Source organism: Pinus tabuliformis, chromosome 3_2 (genome assembly GCF_031772625.1).
Source record: "Pinus tabuliformis cultivar Carrire ecotype Pingquan chromosome 3_2, CPIR1, whole genome shotgun sequence".
Lineage (NCBI taxonomy): Eukaryota > Viridiplantae > Streptophyta > Pinopsida > Pinales > Pinaceae > Pinus > Pinus tabuliformis.
This window is the reverse complement of record NC_142302.1, coordinates 1,075,652,633-1,075,679,071: the sequence shown is the minus strand read 5'-3', so window position 1 is coordinate 1,075,679,071 and position 26,439 is coordinate 1,075,652,633. Positions and strand designations below refer to the sequence as shown.

Sequence of the window (26,439 nt, the reverse complement as noted above, 5' to 3'; positions counted from 1 at the left end):
TCTGGACAATCCAATAACACAAAGACACCCTCCAACTCTTAGTTTAGTAAGGTAATCCTTATTGATTTGGGTTTCCTTGCAAGTTTTTAGTTCTTTTAGATTTTGTGTAGTCCAACAGTAGGCCTCTTCTGAATGCTATAGTGCATCACTAACCCTTAGTGCTACACTATAGCTCCAAACTTAGCCTCAAGACCACCCTACATAGTCTATTTGACATCCTACTCAACTCCATAACACTCTTTTTCTCCTCTTCTTAGAGCTACAACATCAAAGTTAGTCAATTTTGGGTGTTTTTCCCCAACTTGTGCCTCCCTGGGCCTCCATAGTGCATCACTAATAATCTATTTAGTTTTATAGTGTAGAAATAAGCCTCAAGGATGCACTATATCCCTTCCTTGACCTCATACCCAACTACTTATTCAAATTTCCTTTTCTCCCATGCATTTTTTACTCTCACAATTTCCATAGTTAATTGTACTTAGCCCATGTTGTCAATAACTAGGCGAGGTGATTTTCCAACCAAACCTATTACATGCATTCAATGTTTGGGTTTTTGAAATAATAAAAAAGGGAAATAGAAGGTTTGTTCCTAAAATGATTTAGAAAGGTCGCTTGGGATTATTAGGCATGTAGAATTTCCCCTTAAACCCCTTTTTAACTCCCTCTCTATTGGAAACAAAACCCCCATTACTCATCCTTATCTATTTTCCATTGATGGTATGTTTTCTTTTAATTATTTTCATTGTATAATGGTTACATATTACATCACCTGGCCCATGGATATTCATCATATTTAAAAATATGAATTTCTAATAAGGAAATTAAAAACTAGGGTCTTACATCCTCCTTCTTTCAAATATTGTTACAATTGAGTCTTCGTCTCCCTCTTGATAATTATTCATCTAGATGACCTTCTCTCCCAAGTGTACAAGTTGGACTTTTCCCTTGTATCAATCTAACACAATATTGAGGAAGTGTTGGTGCTCATCAAATTGCTTTTGTGGCATTGTCACTTGCATTGTTGAACTCACAAGGTTCTTCTCCATATTTTCCATCCTCTAGTTAAACATTTGGACATGTTCCCTCAATTGTTTTTTTTCCTCTTTAAGTTGAATATCATGGGTCTTAATTCTTCCAACCTTTCTCTATTTGCTTTACCCACGTTGATATGTAAACTGCCATGGATATTCCACATGATAAATTCATCACAACATATCTAATAAATTTATTGAAATTTAATGGTAAATTTTCCTTAGATTCCAAACTCTTTAATTAGCTAATTTTCCACTTAATTGATTAAATTAGCTTAAATGTAAGAAAAGAAAACATAAAAAATTACACACACCATCCAAAATAGCCACAAAGATTTTCCATAGGAAACCCTTACACAAGAAAACCCATCGAGAAGGTGAGGTTGTTTTGCTCTCTTATCTCTCATATGGAAAATGTGTAAGTACAAAGAGGAGTACTCTTTATGGAGTTAAGTGAGAGTTGTGGCGTATAAGGCTGCTAATGAATCCTAACACTCTCTGTTTTTCTTTGTTACTTCCCACTCCTAGTTGTTTTGCTCAATTATGGAACAAAATAAAATTGCATAGAATGGAACCCCTACTCCTCCTAGTGGTCTGTAACGTATCTCGATAACCAACTAGCGGTAAGGTTTGACTTCCCAACCCTCAACTAGAGTTCCATGTTTGAAAATTCTAGAGTCTTCTTCATTGTCTAGACGTGGCTAGCCCCATATGCATGAGTAATGGGGGATGACATTGCATCCAATTGTATCATGCTGGTCAAACATGGTAGGTCAACTTGCAATAGACATGACTTTTACATACAAACTCCTATTGATGTGATTCTATTGGAGATGTATCTAAGTGTAGAATTAAATTTCAAAGTCTCACACTAGATTAGGAAAGTTTTGACCCCAAAAAGATCATTTAATACATCAAAATGGCCTTGGAAGGTTTCAGACCCTGGTTCTCCAAACTGGAATCCACCGAGAAAATTGACCTTGCAAGTTGATTCCTCCAAATTTTCCACTCTAAAAGCACAAAGATAAATGAAAAATGATATAATGATCCAATTTGGATCACATATCAAGTATGCACTCTCTTCAACGTTCTCATAATTGCATCACAATTAAGCATTCAACTTGGCTTTGATACCTTATGATCCATAAATGAGGGACTTATATCCCACTCACTTCAACAATATGGACACTATGCAAAAGTTTCTTTGAGCTTTGTTCTTAGTCTTATATAAAGAGACTATTTTTTAAAAGTTACTAGGCCTCTATCATTGTTGAGAGTTTGAGTGCAAGCTCCTCTAGAAACTTACTATCCTTTAGCAGGTGTGTAAGGCTATAATATGCCAATCAACTGACCACTATTTTTTGGCATAACTTATGCACAAAACTCTACTTGACAACAACAATAACAACTAAAACTTTTTAACTACTCTGTCACTGAGAACTCTATCTTAGTGAAACTCCTTCACACATGAATATCCAATTCAACTAAATTTATTGAGGTCATTAAAGTTGGGACAATATCATGATTCCATGTGTGTTCCATTCTTATTGTAGTTGCTTGTTTGATGAATTGGTGGCTCTCCCAGAAAATCCAATGCTTTGGGTAAAACCACCTAACTAATGGTGTTAGTTATTGGTGAAGCTTGTTGGGGTTAAACACCAACGGTCAACCACCAAACTAATCCTCAAGCTTCTCATCAACCAAGTAGAAGAAGTGTTATAATTATCCTCCAATTATCAGATGAACATAATGAGGGAAATACTATTTGACATGGAGTTGGTTACTCGCTAGTTTAAATGCTGAATTAAGTATACACAGATTTAAAGTTTGCTTGCTCACTAAAGAATAATCTCCATTGCAACTTTAAACACCATTCATTAAACACACAAGGGCTAGCCATTCTTTAGCCCATATGGCTTCTAATTAATTATAACACATGGTTGTCTGAGAATATGAGAATAAGACACCTCTTAATGTCAATTCTATGCCTAGGGAAATGGCCATTCATTAGATGACAAACTAAACAACTTAAAACAAGATTCAACCTCCAATCAATGTTCCAACCTCTAAATCCTTTGTTATAGGAAAGAAAGAGATGACCACCAAGATGCATATGACCATACAACATGCATGGAGCTTCCTTTGAGATGCATACAACCCAATACAACCTCCCATTCTGCAACCATTCTGCAAATTAATGATTGCACAACCCGTGAGAAGCAACAAAGATACATATAGATATGAAATTGACGTAGGGAAGGAATTACAATATGGGCAATACTTTATAGATATGAAATTGACCTAGGGAAGATGAATTACAATATGGGTAATGCATTGAATAAAAAAGGAGAGATAGGGCAATGGGAAGATTGATAGACATGGCCTTTCACTGTTCCTTTTGTCTCATTTTTTTCAAGGGAAATCATCCTCACGACCTTTCACTATTCCTCTATATTTTTTCTCTTATTTTATTTTCTCTCTCTTTTGTCTCATTTTTTTCAAGGGAAATCATCCTCATGGCCTTTCACTATTCCTCAATATTTTTTCTCTTATTTTATTTCTCTCTTTTGTCTCATTTTTTTCAAGGGAAATCATCCTCTCTCTCAACCTTAGGGGAAAATGAGGGTCAATACAATAATATTCATTCGCAAGTAGCCATTACTTCAATATTTCTCATCATCATGTCACTCATAGGGAATTGAACTTTGGTGGGGGAGATAACAAACATTGTGCCCAACCACCTGAGATAACCCAAAATGACACTCTCTTTTGTCTCATTTGTTTTTACATTGTTTTCAACGATTTCTCCATTATTTTTTAATTGCCAAATTAATTTGCAAATATTGGGTATTACAACCATTCACTTGCTCAAATAAATTTCGAGTTAATAAAAAATTCAACTAATTTTAAAAATAACTTTAAAATATAATTCCTAAATTTATATAATAACACGCTCTCCTTCCATAATTATTGAAATGTAAAGTGCATTGTATCATTATAGGTTCATCTAGGTAAAACCTTTTATCATATATATTTGATTTAGAATTTTGATATAATTTTTGTTTTGTTTTGTTTTTTGTTTTTGTTTTTGTTTTTTTTGTTTTTGTTTTTGTTTTTTGTTTTTTGTTTTTGTTTTTTTTTTTTTAACTTTGAAAATATCAAGATTCATATCACAATATTTTTTATACTAAAAAAACACACAATTTAACTATTATATATATATATATATATTTTATTTTTATTTTTTAATTTGATGATGTAATTTTTAGCAAAACTATAATTTTTCATTATTTATAATATATTTTTGAACGTATAAATAGATTAACACTTGAAAACCTCAAAACACTTGAACATTTGAAAATTAAGATTTCAATAAATTTATATTAAAATTCAAACAAAACTAATTAAACACATGATTAAAAAAACCAAGTAAACAAAAAAAATTAATACATCTCTATCGTGCTTAATGAAAGTTAAATGGTATTTAGTATAAGAATTGTTTAAATATGTTATAATTTGAAATGTTTGATAAATTATTTTTGCTAAATAAATTTTTTATGGTATATAAGATGTCAAAAATTTACGACTCAAAATTTGTGATTTCAACCGATTCTTACCAATTTCTGAAGAAAAAATTCAAACGATTCCCGAACATAGGACAGAAGAAGAAAAAAAACTGAGATTCCCAAACATAGGACAGATCTACTAGGGCTTTATCATGTAATATTGTTTGGTTTACAAAATGCAAACGCAAGCTGATTACACGTTGAGTACACGATAAAGCTCACCCACATTCCTTTATCCAGCCGGCCAGGACGCTGTGTCCCTGCATACCGGCAAATAAAAAGCTCAGCTGATGGCTGTGAATGCTCCCTCCTGCCTCTGTCTTTGTCCCTTTGCTCCTCATTCTCACAGTAAGTATGGAACTCCAAACTACACAACAGTGACATCACCCTTTTTATCATCGGTTCTTACGCTCAAGAGGAAGACGCCCATGCTACATTCCACCCTCATAAAGCACCCCCAAAACCCTGCTACAACTCGCTTTACTGGCGCCACACTCAGACCCCCCTCTTCATGGAAACTCTATGTGGCATATAATTCGAAAGGAGATTTACTAAAAGATGGTATTATATGTAGTATGTAGCTCAATTCATGTTTTTCATGTTTGGGGGCAGCTATTCCATGTTGATGATGCATTTCCTTATCTGAATTGTCAACAGAATCATGCGCTATTGAGTTGCCCTGTCTTCCCTTCACCTCTACAGAGGTATGCAACCCAATTAACACTAATGTTTGTCATCGAAAATTCTCTGTCAGTGGAATTTCTGTTTAAAATATCTACTGCAGTCAAGAAGTCTCTTTAGCAGAAGTTAAATAGGTCTTGATTATTCATCCCTTAATTTAGCTGTATAAAAGTGCATATCGCAAACCCTTCTGATATGCACTATGAGGTTACCAAGCTCAAGAATTTATATCTTGAGTTCATACAAATAGTCATTACACAACAAATATTGAAGCTAGAGGTATGAAACCTAGACCTTTGAAATTTGAAGGTGTACAACAAACTCAGGTCGAGATGGGTTTGTGCTAATCGCCATGCCAGTACACCCATTGCAGACAAATAGCTATTATATACAAAATATTGGAACTAGAGAAATGAAACCTAAACCTTTGCAATTTGGGGGTGCTTATTAGAATCAGGTTTAGATGGATCTGTGCCAGTGGGCATATTCAACGCATCCAATGCACTGTGTAAATTCAATATAACATTGTAGTGTGTACCCTGAAACATATACCTAATGCAAAGTGTCGATGCTCCCAACCTCTTCTCTTGGTGTAATAATACATTCTGCATTTCGATACAAGGTGTTTGTTCCATCGGCCACTACAACATTGCATTTGTACGAAGCGAGATTTTTGGCCTTGCTAGAAGAGGTATGACGTCTTACATCTTTTCTTCATTTACCTTTCTTCAAAATAATGAATTTGGCTGCTTTAAACTCAAAATCTTCCTGCTAAATTTTCATCTTTAAAGGCATAATGGGCAACTTTTTTCGTGTGCATTTTTTGAATAAAAACATTTACATTTTGAGATAAATAAATACGATGCATGATAAAAGTTTGAACCAGGGGCTTTACCACTTTGATTCCAGTATATTTATTTTGATGCATTAATATTTTGGGTGTGGACCTCCCAAAGGCGTAATGGAGATCTTTCTTCATGTGCATTTTTTGAATAAAAGCATTTACAATATGGGATAAATAAATATGATGCATGACAGAAGTTTGAAGCAGGGGCAATGAGTGCCTGCTTTTACATCATTCGACATTGCTTTTCCCACGGGGACAGTTAGTGTATAGAACTCCTCATGTGCTATGTGGAGATGTATATGTTTTGTAAACTGGATCTTTACCACTTTGATTGCAAGAAGGTTTAGTTCTATGCATTATACTTTGTCTGTGGACCTCCAAGCCACGCTGAGAATATGGGTGATTATAAACAGAAAGGTAGATTTGAGCCTGAGCTTTGCCAGCACAGAAAAAGAGTTTTGGCACTGTCCACAAATTTCTAGATGTTATATTGATGAAAGAAAAACTAAGTTATGTGCTGATACAGAGAAGACAAATCTCAGAGACCAAAGATTAAAACAAAAACATGCTTCAGGAAGAAATACTAAGTTTCCAACATTTAATTACAATGCTTAATCTGTCTAAAATTTAAATTGATTGCAGGCAATGGAGAAACATAATAATTTCTTCGTGCACTTTGTTTTGGATCGAGTTTCTGACTTTGGAAGTTCTGCAATGGCTTCCTTTGCTGCAAGCTATGGGTGCCTGACTCTTATAGAGAATGTGAGTCTTTGAACTAATAAACCTGATCTGTCTTTAATAAACCTGATCTGTCTTCCTCATCTTTTAGTTATCTTATATTTGCGTTATGTTTAGTAGCTATCAATTTTGTTAGTTTGTTTTTGAAAATGCATCTTATATTTTCTTACTGAACAAGAAAGAATCTATCAAGAATTATATCATGGAGCCAAAGCATAATCAAATATGTTACCCCGCATAGCATAAGCTAGGATCTCGATTCCTGAAAATGTCAATCCTGGTTGAGATCTGAACAGTGGCACAGCCACTTCATTGGAAATGGGCACAATTTTGGGGAAAACTGAGCCTATTTTATTCTTTGAATGATTCTGTAGGTAAAATGGATTGAAATTGGTGCCCTTGTTACTACAAGGGGAATTGGGCTGCGATGTGAAGAGCCTTGTTTCCTCACTTCATTTGAAAGGGGCGCAATTTTGGGGAAAACTGAGCCTATTTTATTCTTTGAATGATTCTGTAGGTAAAACGGATTGAAATTGGTGCCCTTGTTACTATAAGGGGAATTGGGCGTGTCAATATTGTTACCCTCACTCAGGTAAGCATCTTACAGTTTTATTTAGTTATGTGTTATATGTAACTTATACATATAGCAGTAATCATATTGAAAAAGCTCAAAGAGCCAACCACTGAAATGGCAGTTTTAGATAGCTAAGTTGATTTAATTACACTAATTACATTAAATTTCAACAGAAAATTATTCTCCATGGTGCATTACATATCCAGGTTCAAACATGCAAAATATATTTACATAATTTTACATTGAGATAAGAACCAATATAGATCCATCTTAACCCTGGATTTATTAAGCACTGAGAGGGATAAAAAAAAAATCTAAGGACAAACTGTCCTATTGATGTTTAAATGATCGGGGTTAAGATGGGTCTATGCTGGTACATTTTATTATTATATTCTACTCTCGTTTATTTTATTATCATATATTTTTATTATTATACATTTTTGGTGTAAATGCACTTCACTACTCTTTGTGCAATAAGACAAGAAGTTGCCCAATTATTTTTATCCTGCCAGTTAGGCTTCAGATGTGTTCCATTGTAATTCTGGGTTAAGCGGTCAAGTTGAGTGCTAGAGTAGTGTTTTTGTCTTTGGAAAAGCCAGCATTCTGTGACACTTTTTAAGTTTGTTGTCTGGGCTTTCATTGGTGATTGTCTTATTGTAGACAGAACCTTACCTTAGAGGCATTGTAGAACCCAAGCAAGATGAAATGCCCAAGGATTTAAGTGCACTTAATGCTGCAGTAGAAGATCTAAAGCTAGCAGCAGCAGATCTACATCGTCTTCAACTCAAACTAAAGGTAGCTTTAGTAATTTTACCTATGTAGGATGTACATATTCATTGGTCAATAATATCTTTATTTGGTGAATGTAAGGAAGTTCTGAAATTATAAACTGTTTCTGAGGGTAGACCTCGAAAGATGAACAACTACAGACTCCCCTTTGGAACTCTCTGAGATGGGCTGAAAAGGATGGCTTCTTGGATTGCAATAAAGTATTTCTTCCAAGATTGGCAGAACGCATCTCATTTGCAGCATTACAACCTCTTACAGGTAATTTTTGAGGTTTCTTTTATTTTATTGTTCGTTTGCTTTTCAAGAGCATTCATTTTCTTTAAGAGTGTTTTTGACTTTGTTTTCCTTATCCCAAATGCATCCCAATTTTTACTTAATGTAAGTACTGTTTTCTCCAAGAAACTTACAAATGTCGTGCAGCCTGCTAATTATGCTGAGAGAATCATTCTATAGCCTGGTGTTGGGTGAAATGTGGAATGTGTGTGTGCTGAATACTGAGTTGACACAACACATTTAAAAATAAATAACAACAATAAATATTCGAATGTTGGCCCTGTTGTTGCGCAAATTGTACGGGCATGATGCGACAATGACTCAGGGTAGGGGCTGTCACTCTGATCCATGCCCTCTCCATTCTAGCTGTCTCCCAACAACAGGGTATGGGGGTAGTCCCTATGGAGTATGAGAATGCAAGATTTGTTGGCACCAACAAATCCGGGAGACACAATTGAATGGCCTAGCCACTTGGTTGATTTAGCAAGTTTTAAGGATTAGCTTAGATTAATATGTGAGACCAGTGCCTTATGGAGTCAACTATTTGCTTTATATCGATTTAGAACCAAATGACCGGATGAACAATCACCACTTTAAGAGATGCTTGGCTATCCTATATGCTATGCAAATCCTACAATCTAAGTGAAATGGAAGATCTTGGTTTATTTTAGTTAACGCCTAACTAAGTGTATCCCTTAATCCTTAGCTATTTTGAGGCTAGTCTCAAAAGTAGGTTGTAGAGAAAAGTCAAGGCAAAGCAAGCAAAGGCTTGGTTAATGATACCTCCCCTTAAAATCTAACCACCATGTGCCTCCGGCGCTGTAGAGATTGTGGCTGTGATCACTGCAAAGTCACCGTGTTAACCACTAGGGAAGGTCTATCCTTCGCAAGCTATAAGATGAAGGGTGTTCCTATCTTTCTACCAACTGAGCTTATGCTTGGAGGTTAATTGATTAATGCAAGTCTAGTCCTAGGATGCAAATGCAAATTGATTGAGTGATCTTGAGTTAAGATTGTTTATTTATTTATTTATTTTTTTCACTGAAACGGGTATATTTTATTACAAGGGGTTTGGTTAGGCCGAAGCCTAAACAACCAACATTACACAACATTTCCATACATCTTAATTCAGCTTGATCTACTCTTTAACTTGAATTAAGGAATGCATGATAAGATAGGGCTATTGTCGTTAATATTGAGATCTCTCGGTGCTAGGAGGCATCCTTTGTTTGCCATTACATCCACTTCACTATTTGAGCTTTTGAGAATGTGGAAAATTTTGAAGGAAGTGAAGTCCTGCAGAATGATCTTTAACCTTTTCAGAGACTTGTTGAGGGTGGCATTGTTGAACTGGTCCTTCGAGTTGATCTTCTTGATGAGAATTTCTGAATCTCCGAACGCTTGACATTCTTTAATGCCTCTATCACAGACAATTTGGCAGGCTTTTGTGAATCCAAGAAGTTCTGCCTGGTTGTTTGTATGAGGACCAAGCCCCCAACAGAAGTAGTTTTTTCTAGAGTTGTCCGAGGAGTAGATGACTCCACCAGCCCCCGCGGCCCCAGGGCTACCCTTGGAGGCGCCGTCAAAGAAGATAGTAGTTTTATTTTGGGACCTCCACCGTACTTGAAACGTATCGTCTGGTTCTCTAATTCTCCAAGGTGGATTGGGGAGGGGAAGGATCTGGGCATTGCCTTTAGGGTGAGAGCTATGGAGATTCAACCAGTTCTTTTCAAAGGGGGGAGAGAGAAGTCTGATTTATGAGATTGCAGTAGAACGGATTCAAGGAGAAGTGCTTTTGCCTTGGCAGCTGATTTTGCAGGATTGCAAGGAGAGTTGTTGAAGGTCAAGTCGTTTCGGGCGAGCCAGATTTCCCAACACACAAATTTGGGGATGGAGAGCCAAATGTGGTACCAGAGTGAATTGATGGGGATATTATGAGGATAGCTTTGGAACCAAGAGGAGTAGAGATCAACCACGGAGCTATGCTGGGGAGGGTGAACCTGCAATCCGAGAAGAATTAAATTCCAAATCTCTTTGGCAAAATCACAATCTATGAACAAATGAGAGGTTGTTTCTCCAACATTTTTGCACATCACGCATCTGTGTGGTCCTGCTATATTTCTTTTTAACAAATTATCTCCTGTTAGCTGTTTGTTGTGCATGAGGATCCAGAATTTTTTTTACTTTGGGAAGCCCGGTGATGTTCCAAACCTGTTTCCAAATGGTGGGAGAGCGAAGTCTGTCTTTTTTTGGCTGCAGGGCAATATATCCCATTGCTGAGGTGTAAGAGCCGGAGCCGCCCCATCCCCAGTTGTCTGGGCTATCACGATGAACAGGGGTAGCGTTGATGAGAAGCGGTTTGAGCAATTCAAGTTGACTGTGTAGATGCGTTGGCACGATTGGGAAGTCCCAGTCAAACCAATTCCCACTGTTGTCCCACGCAGAGATGTCAAACAGCTTACGAAAGCCTGCGCTGAGGAGCCAGCCACTTAGCTCTTGGATCTCGTCATGGGAATTGAGAGGAGCACAATTCATTATGTGGTCTTCCCACAGTAATTTTTTTTGCCATTGCCAGGTATGCGGTACAGATGATTCCTGAAGCTGCTGATACTATTTCTGCAAAGATTCCATGTTTGAGTGCCTGTGGGAGTATTGTCTGCTGATAAATGCTTGAGAGAGATCCCTTGCGCATATTTGGTCCTGAGCGTTTCGCTGACAGGATGTGAAGGGTCAGAGTAGATTTTCCAAAGGAGCTTGCAGCCAAGTGTGAGATTAGAGAGAGCTGGGTCTCTGATCTGGAGTCCTCCGTCCACTGTTGGGCGCTTAACAAGATCCCAATTTGCCAAATGTAGTTTTCTGTGATTGCCTTTGCCTCCTTTCCAAAGAAAATCTCTCAAAAGACCAGAAATTTGTTCCATGATATGTTTCGGTGCAAGAAGGAATGAGGCTTGGTAGATGGGGAGGGCAGATAAAACTGATTTTAATAAGATAGTTTTCCCTCCCTTGGTAAGCCAGTAACCTCCCCAGGAGATGATCTTGGCTTTAATCTTACTGATGATGCCATGCCACAGAGTTCTATTGTTGACTCCAGATGTGACAGGTAAGCCAAGATATTTGATGCTATCCCAGTGAGAAAAACACTCAAAGCCAAGAATCTGGGCTATGTTGTTAAGACTATGTTGGTTCACATTCCATTCATAGATCAAACTCTTTCTATCATTTATTAGTGATCCTGGGGCTCTGCAGTAACTTTTTAGAACCGTGTCAAAGGAGGTAGCTATTCAAATAGAGGCTTCGCCTAATAGGAGAGAGTCATTTGCAAAGAGTGCATCGTTTATAGGCTTTAGAACATTCGAAGTTCGAATTCCGGGGAGTCCACCAATGTTCATTTCTGCAGCAAGCTTCCTGCTGAGAGAATCCGCCATAAGAATATATAGGAATGGGGATAACGGACAACCTTGCCTTAAGCCACAATAGACTTGGAAGAAGGATGCTGGGCGGCCATTGACCAGGGGAGCAATCTAAGGATTTGTGATGCAGGCTTTGATGAGATTGATAAATTGAGTAGGGAAGCCGAAGGATCGGAGAACTTGGAGGAGGAAGGAGTGATTGACCCTGTCGAAGGCATTGGCCATGTCGAGCTTGATCAACATCCCCTTTTCTTTCCTCTGTTTACTGGAATGGATAGCTTCCTGAACTTGAATGACGTTATCCAAGATGTGTCTGCCTTTGACGAACCCCCTTTGGGGACTGGATATTAATTTGTCAAGCAGGGGTTTGATTCTGTTTGCAAGGATTTTGGCGAAGATTTTGTAGGAGGCATTACATAGGGAGATAGGCCTGAACCTGCCAAAAGTTTCTGGATTGACCTCTTTTGGGATTGATGCTAGGAAGGTTGAGTTGATGCCTCCCCCAATCTTAGCTTTGCTGAAAAATCCATGTATCATTTTCAGTAGATCTGTTCTGATGATCTTCCAGCAGACTTTGTAGAAGTGAATTGTGAAGCCATCTGGCCCAGGTGCCTTGTTTGATTCCATTGCCCATATAAATTTGATGATTTCTTCTTCAGATAGAGGTTTCAGGAGAGTTTGATTGTCCTCTTGATTGATGAGATGGGGGATGTTGGAGAGGAGATCTTCAGTGTCTTCTAAATTGCCTTCATTCCCAAGCCCATAAAGATTTTTGAAATGATTTTCAGCTGCTGTTTTAATTTGGTCAATCTTATTGCAGATCTGTCCTTCTTCATTCTTGATCTCAGAGATATGGTTTCGAGATAGGCGGGCTTTGTACTGGCGATGGAAGAACGAAGTGTTTCGATCTCCTGCCTTGAGCCACAGACTACGGGATTTGAGTCTCCAAAACTCTTCTTCCCGTCTGAATGAGTGGTGGGTATTTCTTTGGTGAGCAACCTCTTTATTTAGAATTTCAGGGGTGATGTAAAGACCTTCCATTCCCATTTGCGTAGTTTCCAATAGCTGAACTTCTTCATTTCTCTGATGGGAGAGGGATTTGGGGAGGTTTCTTAGCCACTCTTTTAAGGCTTTTTTGGTGGCTTTTAATTTTTGCTCCCAAACATAGCTTGGGGATCCATTGATAGGGGAGTCCCATGCAGATTGAACCATGTCTAGAAAGCCTTCTTTTTCAATCCAAAGAGGACTGAATTTAAAGGGGATTGGTCCAAGATCATCCTCAGGAGCCATGAGGAGTAGAATTGGCTTATGGTTCGAGGTGAGTTTGGGAAGAATTTTTGTAGAGATAAGAAGATTTTCCAGTAACAAGGAGCTTTGTAGCAGGAATCTATCCAACCGGGCAGATATGTGGTCAGTCCCAGTTCTATTATTGGTCCAAGTATATTTGCCTCTTACCGGGGCAAAATCTAGAAGGTCCCTTTGCTGCATTAATTCTTCCACCAAAGGCAGCAGTTGGTCTCTGGTGCTGTTTCCCCCCCTTTTTTCTTTTGGCTTCATGACTATGTTGAGATCTCCACCCAGGATGATGTTGTTGGGGGAGTGGAGGTCTAAAAATTCGGAGAGAGAGTTCCAACATTCTCGTTTTTCAACATAAATGACAGGAACATAGAGATTGAATAGGGCTATAGTTAACTTACTTTCTAGATGCTTGAGCTCGGTAAAGATCCAATGCTGGGTCTCATGAGAGTTAAGCAGGTGGAAGTGATCTTCAGACCAGAGAGTTGCAACACCTCCTGAAGTTCCCCTCGAGCTGACTGCTTTGCCTGCATTCTTCTTCCATTTAGACTTGCTGATATCCATAAGGGCTTGCCCTTCGATTTTAGTCTCTTGGAGTAGGAGGATATCTGAGGGCTCTATTTTCAGCAGATCTTTGACGGCTTCGATTTTTGGTTGGGTCCCCAAACCTCTGCAGTTCCAAGAGACTATACGCATTATTTACTTGGTGAGGGATTTGGGATTCCTCCCTTGGAAGGTCTTGCTCTAGTGTTTCTCCCGATTGTCATTTCTATTGTGGATTGGCTGCCTTGCATTTTTAGGCGTTCTTCCTCCTCTTCCCTGACTACTTTGTGAGGCTTCCTGCCTGCTCTCTTCGAGGGCCTCTCATAGATCTCTTCCTCTGAGGAGTCAGAGGGTTCTGCCACTTTTTTCTTTGTTATATCTGCATACGAGGGGATGGAGGGGCTACCCTGAGAGGCACCAGGCGAGGCAGCTCCACCTCCATCTTTGTTAGCTTGAGGATCTTCAATCTGAGCCGGAGTAATCAGATCTACTTCTGGAGGATCTGGTGAAGAGCTTCCTTTGGGATTTGGGTTCTCATCCGGGGCCTGGGGGTTCCTTTTTTCATTTCCATGTTCTTCCGAGTTGTTCCCCTTGTTGGGTCCTTTCCCAGCTGCTTTTGCATGTCCATTTTTCTGAACTGAGGTCCACTGTTCTCCCTTCGATTTATCACTCTGTTCTTCAGCTTTTTTCTTGCAGTATCGCGCAAAGTGTCCATAGCCATGGCAATGTCTACATTTAAAAGGAATTTGCTCGTAGTCCAGCTCTTGAATGTGAGACCATCCGGCGACTGTGAGTTTTCTTGCTTCTGGTAGTCCTTCCAGATCTACTTCCACGCATATTCGGGCACAGGAGTACGGGTCTTTCTTGGAAGCTTGATCGATGTATTTACCAAGGGAGTTGCCAATGATCTGGAGATATTTCTGATTCCAGCAGTGTAGGGGAAGGTGGGGAAGTCGCACCCATACTGGGACCACAGTGGGAACATCCTGGGTCGGATCAAAGTCAAGAGACCATTTGTTTAGATATAAGCCTTGCGGCCCCATGAAATAGGGCCAGTTCCTGAACATGAGGCTCCGATCCTTGACAAATTCAAACACGAACACGAAGAAGCCCTTGCCTACAAAATAAGATTTGATACCTTCCTTGATCAACGAGGACCAATTTCTCTTGATCCAGTCTTCCACTGATTTGGGCAAGGGCCAGAGGCCAGTAAACTGCCCTATGAGGCCTCGATCAACAAGATTCAGTGCTGAACGGCAAGTTTCTTCCACAGGGAGGGCCACCGTGGGAATGCAGTCCTTCTTTTTTACAAATTTCTGTTGCTGTGCTGAAGGGGGCCATTTGCCGCATGCAGCCACCATTTTCTAGAAATCGAGGACTTCAAGAGGGAGGGGGAGGGCCCTGAGCCCGTCGCTGGTCATGGCTGCCTGGGAGGGCGCGCAACGCTAACGCAGCGCAGTAACTCAATGGAGCTAGGTCCGATCAACTCTCAGCCAAAAAAATAATTTTATTTAAGATTGTTTATGATCCCCAGTACTTAATTACAATTGATCTTTAATTATGACAAAAGAGTACTTAATTGACAAATAAAAGATAATCTTAACCACAAGATGGAGTGCTCAATCTCAATAGTGCTCAAAAGATATATCCGATGTGACCAAGAGATAATTGCCCAAGTACTAAACAAGAAACAAGATTAATACTCTTTATACCAATTTCACCAATTCACAAAGAATATTCAATATAACCATGAACAATGAATCAATAACAATAAAAGAAATTAGTGCACTTATCCATGATATCACTTTGAACAATTAGCCAAGGTTCTTTAGAGACAACAAAAAGAATGCCAATGACAATTACTCAAGAGGTTGACAATTTAAATGATTACAATTCTTTAGAAACAATTAGCACTTCTTCAATTTATGACAAACTCTATCACAATGCCAAATTAATGTAGAACAATTAGATCTCCAATGCTATTGTGAGAGAACAAGAGATGCCAATAAGCCCAAATCCAATGACCAATTAAACAATATTAACCATTCAAGGAGATTATATATCTTGATATTAGGTGCTTTTATGAGTGAATTATTTAGTGCAAAAGTTTAGATCTCTTAGATTATGACACTCACAAGAAAACATAGTGTTAGATCTTTTGTTATAAAGCAATGTAGCAACTAAACCAAAATCCAATGTTACCAATGCTAATAATCCTTTCCACAATAGAGCATTAAGCAATATCAAGAAATCTTATGCAATTTATGTTTAAATGACATCACGTGAGCAATAGTAAACTTTTAGGACAACAGTAAGTTAATTTCAAATAGAGCACTTAGGATGCAAAAGATGAAATGCACATGATTGCAAAAGTGTAAACGAGACAACCAAAATGCTAAACTACTTTGCCAACAGAAGATTCTCAATGAATTAGGTTCTTTTAGATGCCAATGCCACTGTTATGATCAGACCTTAATATGCTTATGACAGTCATCAAATTTTCATGAAACAAGCTTAAAAATGAATGCCCACTTGATGCAAGTGACTTGTGAATATGTTAGATAACTTAGGTATTAGATTAATGTCACTTAGATGAAAATTTTAGGACTCTTATGCAAATGATCAATGCTGCTAGCAAGACAGCAAGGAAGTAAAGGGTTTAGGAAGCAAACCAATAGGCCTCTTGGCCTAGAAGATAATTAGAAGACTTGCCTGAAACTTTTCTAATGGAGTGACCACCTGCAACCACCAATGTTAGCTCAAAATCTCATGAATCTTGCTGCAACCACAATATGTTAGAGGCAAAAATCAAACAATAACCCAATGCAATGACTGAATGAGGCAAAGGAGGCTGCATTTAGGGCAAGGATGAAGGTTAAGAGGCCAAGAAGGGCAACGGCTAAGGGAAAGAGGCCAAAATATGCCCACGACAAGGGTGAAAAGGCCTTTAGGCTTTACGTCTAGGGGAATAAGCGCTGCCAAGGAGGGACGAGAGGGAGAGGGGGCTATGGCAGAGGAGGATGAGGCCTTTAAGGCCTACGGCCAGGGCCTAAGGCCCTAGAAAAGACAGCCGCAAGCCTTCTAGGCCCGTGGCTAAAGGAAGAGGCCCCTTAGGGCTGCGGCTAGGAGGCCGACACCTCTAGAGGGCCAAACGACTTACCAAAATGGAGGCCGAAGCCTCTAGGAGGACCTACAAAGGGATGACAAGGGAAAAGAAGGTTGTGGCTAGTGTTTGGAGGCTAAACCAGGGCTGCGACTCACCAAGGAGGGGAGAGAGGCCATGGCTAGGGCAATGGAGGCTAACGCTAGGCCCAAAAGGCCTCAACAAAATTTTAGACCCTTGCAAAACCACAAATTTTAACCCAAACTTCAAAAAAATCACCACAAAATGCTATGAAAGTGGTTCCAATAGCTAGCGACTTCCTTCTTTGCTTGAACGTTGAGTTTTGAGGAGAGATAGAGGGTAGATCTTGCCTTCCTAGGCCTAGATCTGCCTCTACAAACCCCAACGAATTTTTCCAAAGTCTAGAAACCCTTGAAACCCTTCCAAAATTTTAGATTAGGCTTGAGAAATCACCCGCACAAATGAAATAAACTTTTTCCCAAAACTCCAATATATACAAAATTCAAATTAAACCCCAAAACCCCAATTGTTGCAAAACAAGGGTTAGAAATATATCTACAAAATTACTTTACGAAAAATATTTACAAATATACAAGGCTTGTAAAAAAAATATTTTTTGAATAATGACATTGGATCAATGTGTTTTTCGAAAGTTAGAATATTGGCCACCCCTTTAGCAAAGTAAGAAAACCAAATAAAAATTCATAAAGCCCAAACAAGGTTGGCTCTTCTCCAAAGTCTATGAACTTAGAGCCCAAGGGCCAGTGTACCTGCAAATATCTATATATTTTCTCAAGAAGACTTGTTAGATAATATGGTGAATTAGATCACCTAACATATAACTAAATTTTACCAATAGAATGTTCTTATTACCAATAAATGAAATAACAAGTTTATAAATTTTTTAGGACAATATACGAAAGTACATAACCAGCGCGTACCACAGATCAATGGACAAAGAACACCATGAACTGAACTCCAAATTCTTTTTATTATGATATCAAACGTTCTTAGAAGAGCAATGGCTCAATACTAGCATTACAAATTTACATCACCCATTGATAGCCCATACCAGAATTTTCATAGTACTTGAGAAGTAGAAATGGCTTCTAATTATAGAGAAATCCCTAGTGTTCCACGGGGACTCGCCCCCCACCCCCCCCTAGGGGTCTAGTTTCCTAGCTCCTTCACGCTCCGGGGACTTGGGGACGAGAAGGGGTCGTTCCCCACGCTCCCAAAAAACAGGGTATGCAGGGGGACGTGTGAAGGGGTCGTTTCCTTGTGCTGAGGGGTGGTTTCTGAAAAGGGGTCGTGGGGGTTCATGGGGGGTCGAGGGGGGGGTTGAGGGGGGTCGAGGGGCCCGATTTTTTAAAATAATCTTTTGTTTATAATTAAAATTTAACATTAGTTTTAATACTTTAGGGTTTCAATTCGTTTTTTTATAAATTTAATTCATTATTCACCATGGCCCCTCACTCCATTCACAAGACGTTCCTAGTTCCTTTGCAGCAGAGAGGAATTGGTCCACATATAGCTTCATCCACTCTATAAAGAGGAACAAGTTTACCTCTAAAAGGGCAGAGAAGTTAGTTGTTGTGCATAGTGCCCTACGTCTTGAGCATAGGAAGACACCTGAGTATTTGAAGGGACTAGCAACACGATGGCATGTTGATCTAGAGGATGATGCACAAGTAGATATGAAGGAGAGACTTGATGAGAGACAAATGGGGTTGGCTGGTGTGCCACTTAGCATGTTTGAGAATGCTAGTGATTCAGATTCAGATGGTGATATGGTTGATCCTGATTTATTCATGCAGCCGTTGGATGCAGAGACTAGCGGGGCATTACCTTGAGGCTTGAGCAAAATTATGCTTGTTTTTCTTTTGATATGTTGATGTTCTTATGTTATTCTGACTCTATAAAATTTTGACTCTTGATGTATCAGACTTGAATTTAGTCTTTTATAATTCTATAAAATTTTGACTCGTGATGTATGATGTATTAGACTTGACTTTTATAATTTTATGTCAATATTCATTGTTCAGTATTTCAATGTTCATAGTAGAAAGTGGAACATCAATATGGTTTAAACTTTAATCATAATGTATGATGTATGATTATAAATTAGAATTTTAAATTTATATGATATTAGATAATGATATTCATATCAATGATCATGCTTTACAGCCTTTGAATTCAAACCCAATTGTCATAGTGGACTCAATTTATAAATTATCTTTTATATTTATAAGTTTTTAAGACCTTGACATCCCCCCACGTTTCCTAAAAATTGGTGGGGAGCTTTTGCATAGGCCGGCCCCACTTATCCTCACTCCCTCGCCCTCTCGTCTCGGAACCTTGGTGGAACATTGGAAATCCCTCCAAGTGGAAAATAATGACTAGTTGGCTTGATCCCCGTCAAAGTAATCTCGACCGTTGATAATTGCTTGATCATCTTTTAATCTCCACCGTCGAAAATATTTATTTTAAGGAAATTTCATATTTCACTTAAAACCCATATTTATTAATCCAAAAAATATTTTTTTGGATTAATTTCCTCAAAAAATTGACTTTGACTTAACCACCAAGGTCCAAGGGCTTAATTTATCTTAAAATATCAATTTTTGCCTTGGTGGGGGGCTTCCAAAATTCAACTTTTCTTTGACCCACGAATTTTTCACTTGGAGAAGCTTTAATTTCTCTAAAATTAAATTTGACTCTAAATTAATTAATTTTATGGCTTAGGATTTAATTTTATTTTTTTCCAAAAAAATTAATTAATTGACACTAGAGGGAATTAACATTTTTTCAACCCTCAAATATTTTAGCCATGGTGTCTAAGAATGAGGGACAATGCACTAAAATATTTTTTACATCAGATATTGCAAATTCAATGCTCAAAGGGGGAATATACCTTTACATATAGACCCTCAAAATAATTACTCAATTTTGCAACACAATATGATTTAGTATAGACCAAGTGATCTGTAATAAAATAATTTAGCCAAATAGCTTAAATTATTCCCCAACCACTTTTACAAAAACTCGATATAACACTAGGATTCACCTAAGACCTTGTCAATGAATTCCAACTTAGCTTTGGGGTTTAAGCTAGAGGAAAAACTCTGCCGATTATCTGTGTTTAGAAACACACATAATTCGGTAGAGTTAAAAAACCTCTTAGGATGAAATTTGTCGCCAAAATCAGAGGCTTACTTAGGTGTTGTTACAACATTAAGCGGTCATACTAGCATCATTTACATTATAACTTGCAGAATTTGGGTTTGCAAAAACCAACTAGCTGGCTGATGAATTTGGATTAAAAAAAATTAAAATTCATGTCTCCGCATTCTGCTTCCTTGGATTTGTGACAAAATGGGTGCAACATCTGACTCCATATGGGGACATGTTGCTTCATTGAAGTAACATGAGAATCCAGAATCTTGCATCCAAGAAAACATGAGTCCATCAAATAGATATCCATTCAAAATCCAAATCATCATATACATATAGAACATCTGCTGAAACATAAAAAATCTACTTTAACAAATCAAAGCGTAAAACATAAATGCACGGAATTAAATTAACTAATGAAAAAATTGAAATCCTAACCAGGAGAGTAGGGTTGGAAATACAATACAGAGGATGCCCATGGCATCAGATGTTTTCAACATAGTGCATACTGAGCATCTGTCAACTTTCAGGCAGGTTTGTAGGTTGCTTCTCAGATGTGCCATGTTGAATTCTGAAAATCCTAGGACTCTGACTTATCTGAATATTGAGCTGCTCCTGGCCATCAGATGAATCTAACCTCTTCCTTCTTTTCTACTTTTTACGTTTCTTTCGGGAAGGCTGTGACGTTAATGAAGATGAGGTCAGTGTACAACTTTCAACTTGATCTGGAAAATGCTCATACGAAAAATTTGGAACGTGCAAGACTTTTGTGACATGTTCCCCTTTGTTTTCATGAACCCGCTCTGTCAAGGCCGATGGATCAATCTTGCAAGCATCAATCTGATTCCCCTAAGTTTTGTTCATGCCTGCATCATCTTCATCTAGCCATTTCTTAGTGGAACCAATGACTTCTTTATAATAAGATGAAGTTTGCTTCAGTGAGCTGGGAGGCTTAGGCTCTGGATCCCTTAGTCTAGGCCGGAGATCCTCGACCTGCAGTTTTTCCATCATTTGCAGCTTACTCTGAAGGGTGATCTGTTCACCTCTTATGGTACTCATTTGATTAGAATGTTCATCCTTCATAGTGTTGATTTCCATGGCATGATTTTCCTCCATGGTATCCATCATGTTTTGAAAGGTGATTGTCTGATTATACTGAGTAACTTCCATAACCTGTAACCTATTTTGAAGAGATATCTGATTAGCCTATTGAAGAAAGTGTAACTAGGTTTGATCTTCATACTGACATGATCTTTGTAAATGATGAAATAAAAGAAATAAAACTATTTTGTATGCCTTGCTGCATGGGTTTCATGAGCAAGAGGTTTATTTGTTAGTGGCTCCCATTGAGAGCCTTAGGATTTATTTTAAGTCAAAGATGTCATGCTCTTCTTGAGCCTATGTGTAATGTATACAAGTCTATAGAAAAGTCTAGAAGCCCTCCAAAGACAAGCACAATCCCTCTTGATGAAGTCGGCCTCCAAACAATGTAAAAAAAACAGTCATGTCGGCTCAAATAAGGAGACACAACAGTTCATACTCTCATGTCGGCTTATATGCATGACTAACCACTATAAATAGGCGTGTAAGATCCGCATTACAGGAGCATAGAATTCAGACATCTCTGCAACTTCAGATGAGGTTCAGGATCTCGGATGCCTTTGAAATTTCAGGGAAAATTATAGTGAGTACAATCTAGAGAACTCGGATACTTCTGATGTTTTGGAGGGCAGTTACAGGATGGATTTCGGAAGTCTGTCCACTATATTTTCGGCCTCCTCACTATCTTGATATAGTTTTGGCCTCCTCCCAGTCTCAGTGATCACAGTCATCACTGAAGCAACATTACAGTCTCAACATACTTGTGAAGAGGAGGGTCTTGAAGTGACACTCTTTATCTTGGCCTACTCTCTAGATACAGTCACAGTCTCGGCATAATTATGATGAGAAGGATTCTAGTGATCCCACAGAAATGCACTTTGTCTCATGAACACAGTCATGACCTCGACATAGTGATCTCAATCATAATGAAGATGTAGTTTCAAGGTCATGATCCTAATGAAGATCTCGGTGGTGTAGCAATGATGCAACAATGATCTAAGTGCAGCTATGGTGAAACAGTCATGATCTCGGTGGATCTAAGTGTAGCTCTCATTCATGTATATGGAGATCTCGTTGTTATGTTGAAGACCTCGGTGAAGGTGCAACAATGGTGTTGCAACAGTAATGAAGATCTTGGTGGTGCAGTAGTGATGGCCTCAGTGTTGTAGCAGTGATGATGATCTCAACAATGATGAAGAAGAGGATTGGTGTCTTGGTCTTGGAGTGGCTAAATAGGTCAAGGGTCATGGTCTTGGTATTCGTCAATTGGAATCTCTATAAGAAGAATTTTGTGTGGGTTTTCCTCTCAAAGAGTGAGAGGTTTTGGCCGTGGCAGAAAGCCAACATCTTGTGTTCTTGTCTCTTTGTTTTGGTAACTATTTGATGAACTAAGAAGACACACTCTAATAATAATAAGTGAAGATTGTGCTAATAAGAAAAGTTAAAAATACCTCACAAATAATTATCATGGCGAGAAGAATCTTATTAACCTAATTTTCCCTAGATTCTTCAACATAGCCTTTATGTCCTTATCACTTTATCATGCTTTACTTGAATAGAAGTCATTTCCTCCTTATGATTTGTTTCCATGGTGATCAAATAATTTTGCATGGTGGCCATTTGATTGGAGTGATTAACTTTCAAGATTTTTAGCTTCTCATCATGCTTTTCTTCTATAGCTAATAACTTGGTGTGCATGGATCTCATTTCCTTGGCGTGATCTGCTATCAATCTTTCTTGATTAAGTTCCATGGTCTTCATCATTTGAGTTAATTCCTTGATAAGATGCTTATCATTTTATTTTTCATCCTCAATATTAATTTGATCCTTTGTCCCTGCCTTTTCACTATCCAAGATTCTTCTTGCAACAACACAAGTGGATTCATCATGAAAATGCTCACAAGTTTTGCAATATGGCAAAGATTGATGTGGTGCATTCTCTTGAAACCTTGCTACTTGGGTTTTTTATAGGACCACTTTCATCTTTCTTCATGGTGCTAATGGTACCAGGGGAATCCCTTTAATCTCCATATCTATCTTCAAAGGCATCAATAATTGATTGTAAAGAGTCAGAGGTTTTATCAGGGAACTCAAAGAACCAATCCATAGCATCTTCAATTAAGGTGGTAATAAAAATCTTTATCCATACATCTTCATGGTCAGAATATAGGCGACACTTGTCCATACGGAGGTTGAAATTCTTGAGGTGCATCTCGACACTATAGGCATTGTTTCCTTGAAAAAGAGGAACCTCCTCGATGGCATTGATGACTTCATTTGGAAAATCATGAGGATAACCCTGAAAGTTAGTAAAATCACAAGGAGCGATCATGTCATTCATGATGAGTTTCTTAAAGGGAAAGGGAGCTAATGGATGTCAGAGAGAGATCCTTGTTGAAGAGAAACAAGAGGTCTACAAGAAGCGGGCTTCTAGTAGAAATTCCTGTAAAAAGTTAAAGAATTGGAGTCGCCACTTGAACATGAATCTAGCTCCAAAATCCAAAAGGAAAGAACCAAAAAGCTAGTAAGGGAGGAGCAGATGGATATCAGGGAGGGCTTCCTGTCTGAGAAAATGAATGCTTACTAGAATTTAATTTGTTTAACTGAGCTTTTAGAGCCTTTTCAGGATCAAGAGCGGGGTTAACGAAGCTACTAAGATTTCTTCTAGTGTAAGCTCTTGTGAATGGATGAATCAATGGAGTCACCACCCAAATAGGAAACTAACCTAAATGTCTAGGTGCTAAAGGCGCAGATAGAAAAATAATGAGAATATTGGTGAGAGAATGAAGGATAGGATGATGAAGAGACGAGAAGATGAATAAGATGTTGTTGAAGCGTCGAGAACAAGACAAACTTATCCCTGACAACGACACCAAAAAATATGGCGTTGTCGGCTAAAATGAAGGATGAAAGATCACAAAATGATGTAAAAGGAAGGATGTTGTGGAAGCGGGAATAGGAAAAATTTATCCCCGACAACGACGCCAAAATTATGTTGTGTTGCTGGCTTAAATGGAAAGATAAAGGATGAAGATGAAAGATTGAAAACCTGTCGTGAGGACCAAGGACAAAAAGATCTTTCCCTGATAATGGCGCCAAAAAATGTAGTCTCTCAAATTTTACATGCATGATGCGACAATGACTCAGGGCAGGGGGTGTCACTCTAATCCCTGCCCTCTTCGTTCTAGTTGTCTCCCAACAAAAGGCTATGGGGGGTAGTTGCTATGGAGTATCAGAATGCAAGACTCGTTGGCAACCAACAAGTCCGGGAGACACGATTGAATGGCCTAGCCACTTGGTTGATTTAGCAAGTTTTAAGGATTAGATTAGATTAATATGTGAGACCAGTGCCTTATGAAGTCAACTACTTGCTTTATATTGATTTAGAAGCAAAGACCGAATCAATAATCGCCACTTTAAGAGATGCTTGGCTACCCTATATGCTATGCAAATCCTACAATCCAAGTGAAATGCAAGATCTTGGTTTATTTTAGTTAAATGCCTAACTAAGTGTATGCCTTAATCCTTATCTATTTGGTGGCTAGTCTCAAAAGTAGGTTGTAGAGAGAAGTTGTTGGACACCTAATCCTCTAAGGGTTGGTGTGCAATCTAAATAGTCTAAGGAAGTCCAAGAGACCTTGGAATACGAAACCAAAGGTCATGTGAATGTGCTATAAATGTATATCACTGTCAATAATAGATACACACTCATGTTTATCATTTACACTTTGTGTTTGTCATGTATGTGTTTAACATGGTATCAGAGCGGGCGATCTCCTGCCCTGCTCACATTTGAGCCACTGTTTTTCGTGGTCATTCTCTGTGTGCTTGTTTCCAAACCTTGGCGTTATCGAGACTCTCAGAAATCTGCACCTGTCAGAACGCAGGACCTAAATTTGGGTCTCTGCCCTGCTAAATCCTGGTATATACGTTGGCTATTGTTAGATCTCATCATTGGCTGAGTTGGGCGACGCAAAGGAGATGTTTTCAGAGCAGAGGATGAGCTTGATGACGATGAAGATGAAGGAGTAGGTTTACCATGCTTTTGGATTTCCATGGTGCCGTCGAATTTGCCATCTCTGGCAGCCTGAAACGAGGCGACTGCGCATGGCTGCGGGATACTTCCACTCAAACACTTCAAGTACAGTCGGTATTTCTGCAAATGGCTTGCAACTTTCTCTCGTGTAAGTCCTGGAACGTTCATGATTTCTAGAATCCTCTTCGGAGCTGCGTACGATTTGATCAGATAGCCATGGAATTCATAAATTTGAATCAAATACATTTAATGTTTATTGCATCTTGTTCCGTCCTTTGATTCTTGGTCATAAATGGGAGATTACACCCACAAGTTCTTGTTACATCAGATATTACAAATTCAACCCTCAAAGCGAGAATGCACCTATCATATAGACCCTCAAAATAATTACCCAATTCTGCGATCCAATATGATCTAGTATAGACCAAGTGATCTGTAATAAAATAATTTTGCCAAATAGTTTAAGTTATTCCCAAACTACTTTTACAAAAACACGGTATAACACTAGGACTGACGTAAGACCTTGTCAATGAATTGCACCCTAGTTTTGGGGTTTAAGTTGGAGGAAAAACTCTGCTGATTATCCGTGTTTAGCAACACACATAATTCAGTGAGGTTAAAAGACCTCTTAGGATGAAATTAGTCGCCAAAATGAGAGGCTTACCTAGGTGTTGTTACAACATTAAATGATTATACTAACATCATTTACATTATAACTTGCAGAATTTGGGTTTACAAAAAACAACTCGCTGGTTGATGAACCCGGATTAAATTTTTTTCATGTCTTCGCATTCTGCTTCCTTGGACTTGTGACAAAATGGGTACAACAAGCCCTAATTATACATTATAACTTGCAAAATTTGGTTTACAAAAAACAACTGGCTGGTTGATGAATCTGGATTAAAAAAAATTTCATGTCTTCGCATTTTGCTTCTTGGACTTGTGACAAAATGGGTACAACGAGCCCTATATATATACATGTATAGCGTAGTATGAGGGAGATATTATTTTTTTGTCAGGTAAATGTTTTATTTCCTTATAAACTGGTATGTATATAAAAGAGCTGCGTATCTTAGGTTAGTCTTTTGCTAGGAAGACCGGACCATGCCAAAATTGCATTCTTTGTAGACATAATATCTAAAACTCGAATCGGTGACTGTCCCGATCCACTTATCAAATTGGTTTTTGAACCGGAATTGGAAAAACTAGTCCGACCAGATCTCAAAAAACTGATCTTCAAAAAAACTACATGAAAT

The 26,439-nt window shown here is 38.4% G+C and overlaps 1 protein-coding gene across 6 annotated transcripts in view; it reads left to right on the top strand.

The window, feature by feature from the left end:
- The first annotated feature begins 4,685 nt into the window (after positions 1 to 4,685).
- LOC149184396 (ATP-dependent protease La (LON) domain protein) overlaps positions 4,686 to 26,439 on the top strand; it is a 46,121-nt gene continuing 24,367 nt past the window's right edge. The window contains exons 1-7 of one of the 6 annotated variants that reach the window (XM_089417459.1): positions 4,693 to 4,945; positions 5,255 to 5,301; positions 5,901 to 5,969; positions 6,768 to 6,887; positions 7,381 to 7,455; positions 8,098 to 8,232; positions 8,343 to 8,484. In XM_089417459.1, coding sequence (XP_089273585.1) covers positions 4,888 to 4,945; positions 5,255 to 5,301; positions 5,901 to 5,969; positions 6,768 to 6,887; positions 7,381 to 7,455; positions 8,098 to 8,232; positions 8,343 to 8,484 — 646 coding nt within the window. In that variant the 5' untranslated portion in view covers positions 4,693 to 4,887. Of the gene's footprint in view, positions 5,159 to 5,254; positions 5,302 to 5,900; positions 5,970 to 6,767; positions 6,888 to 7,380; positions 7,456 to 8,097; positions 8,233 to 8,342; positions 8,485 to 26,439 lie in introns of all 6 variants that reach the window. The other 5 variants (XM_089417455.1, XM_089417458.1, XM_089417456.1 and 2 more) reach the window with 5 other exon arrangements.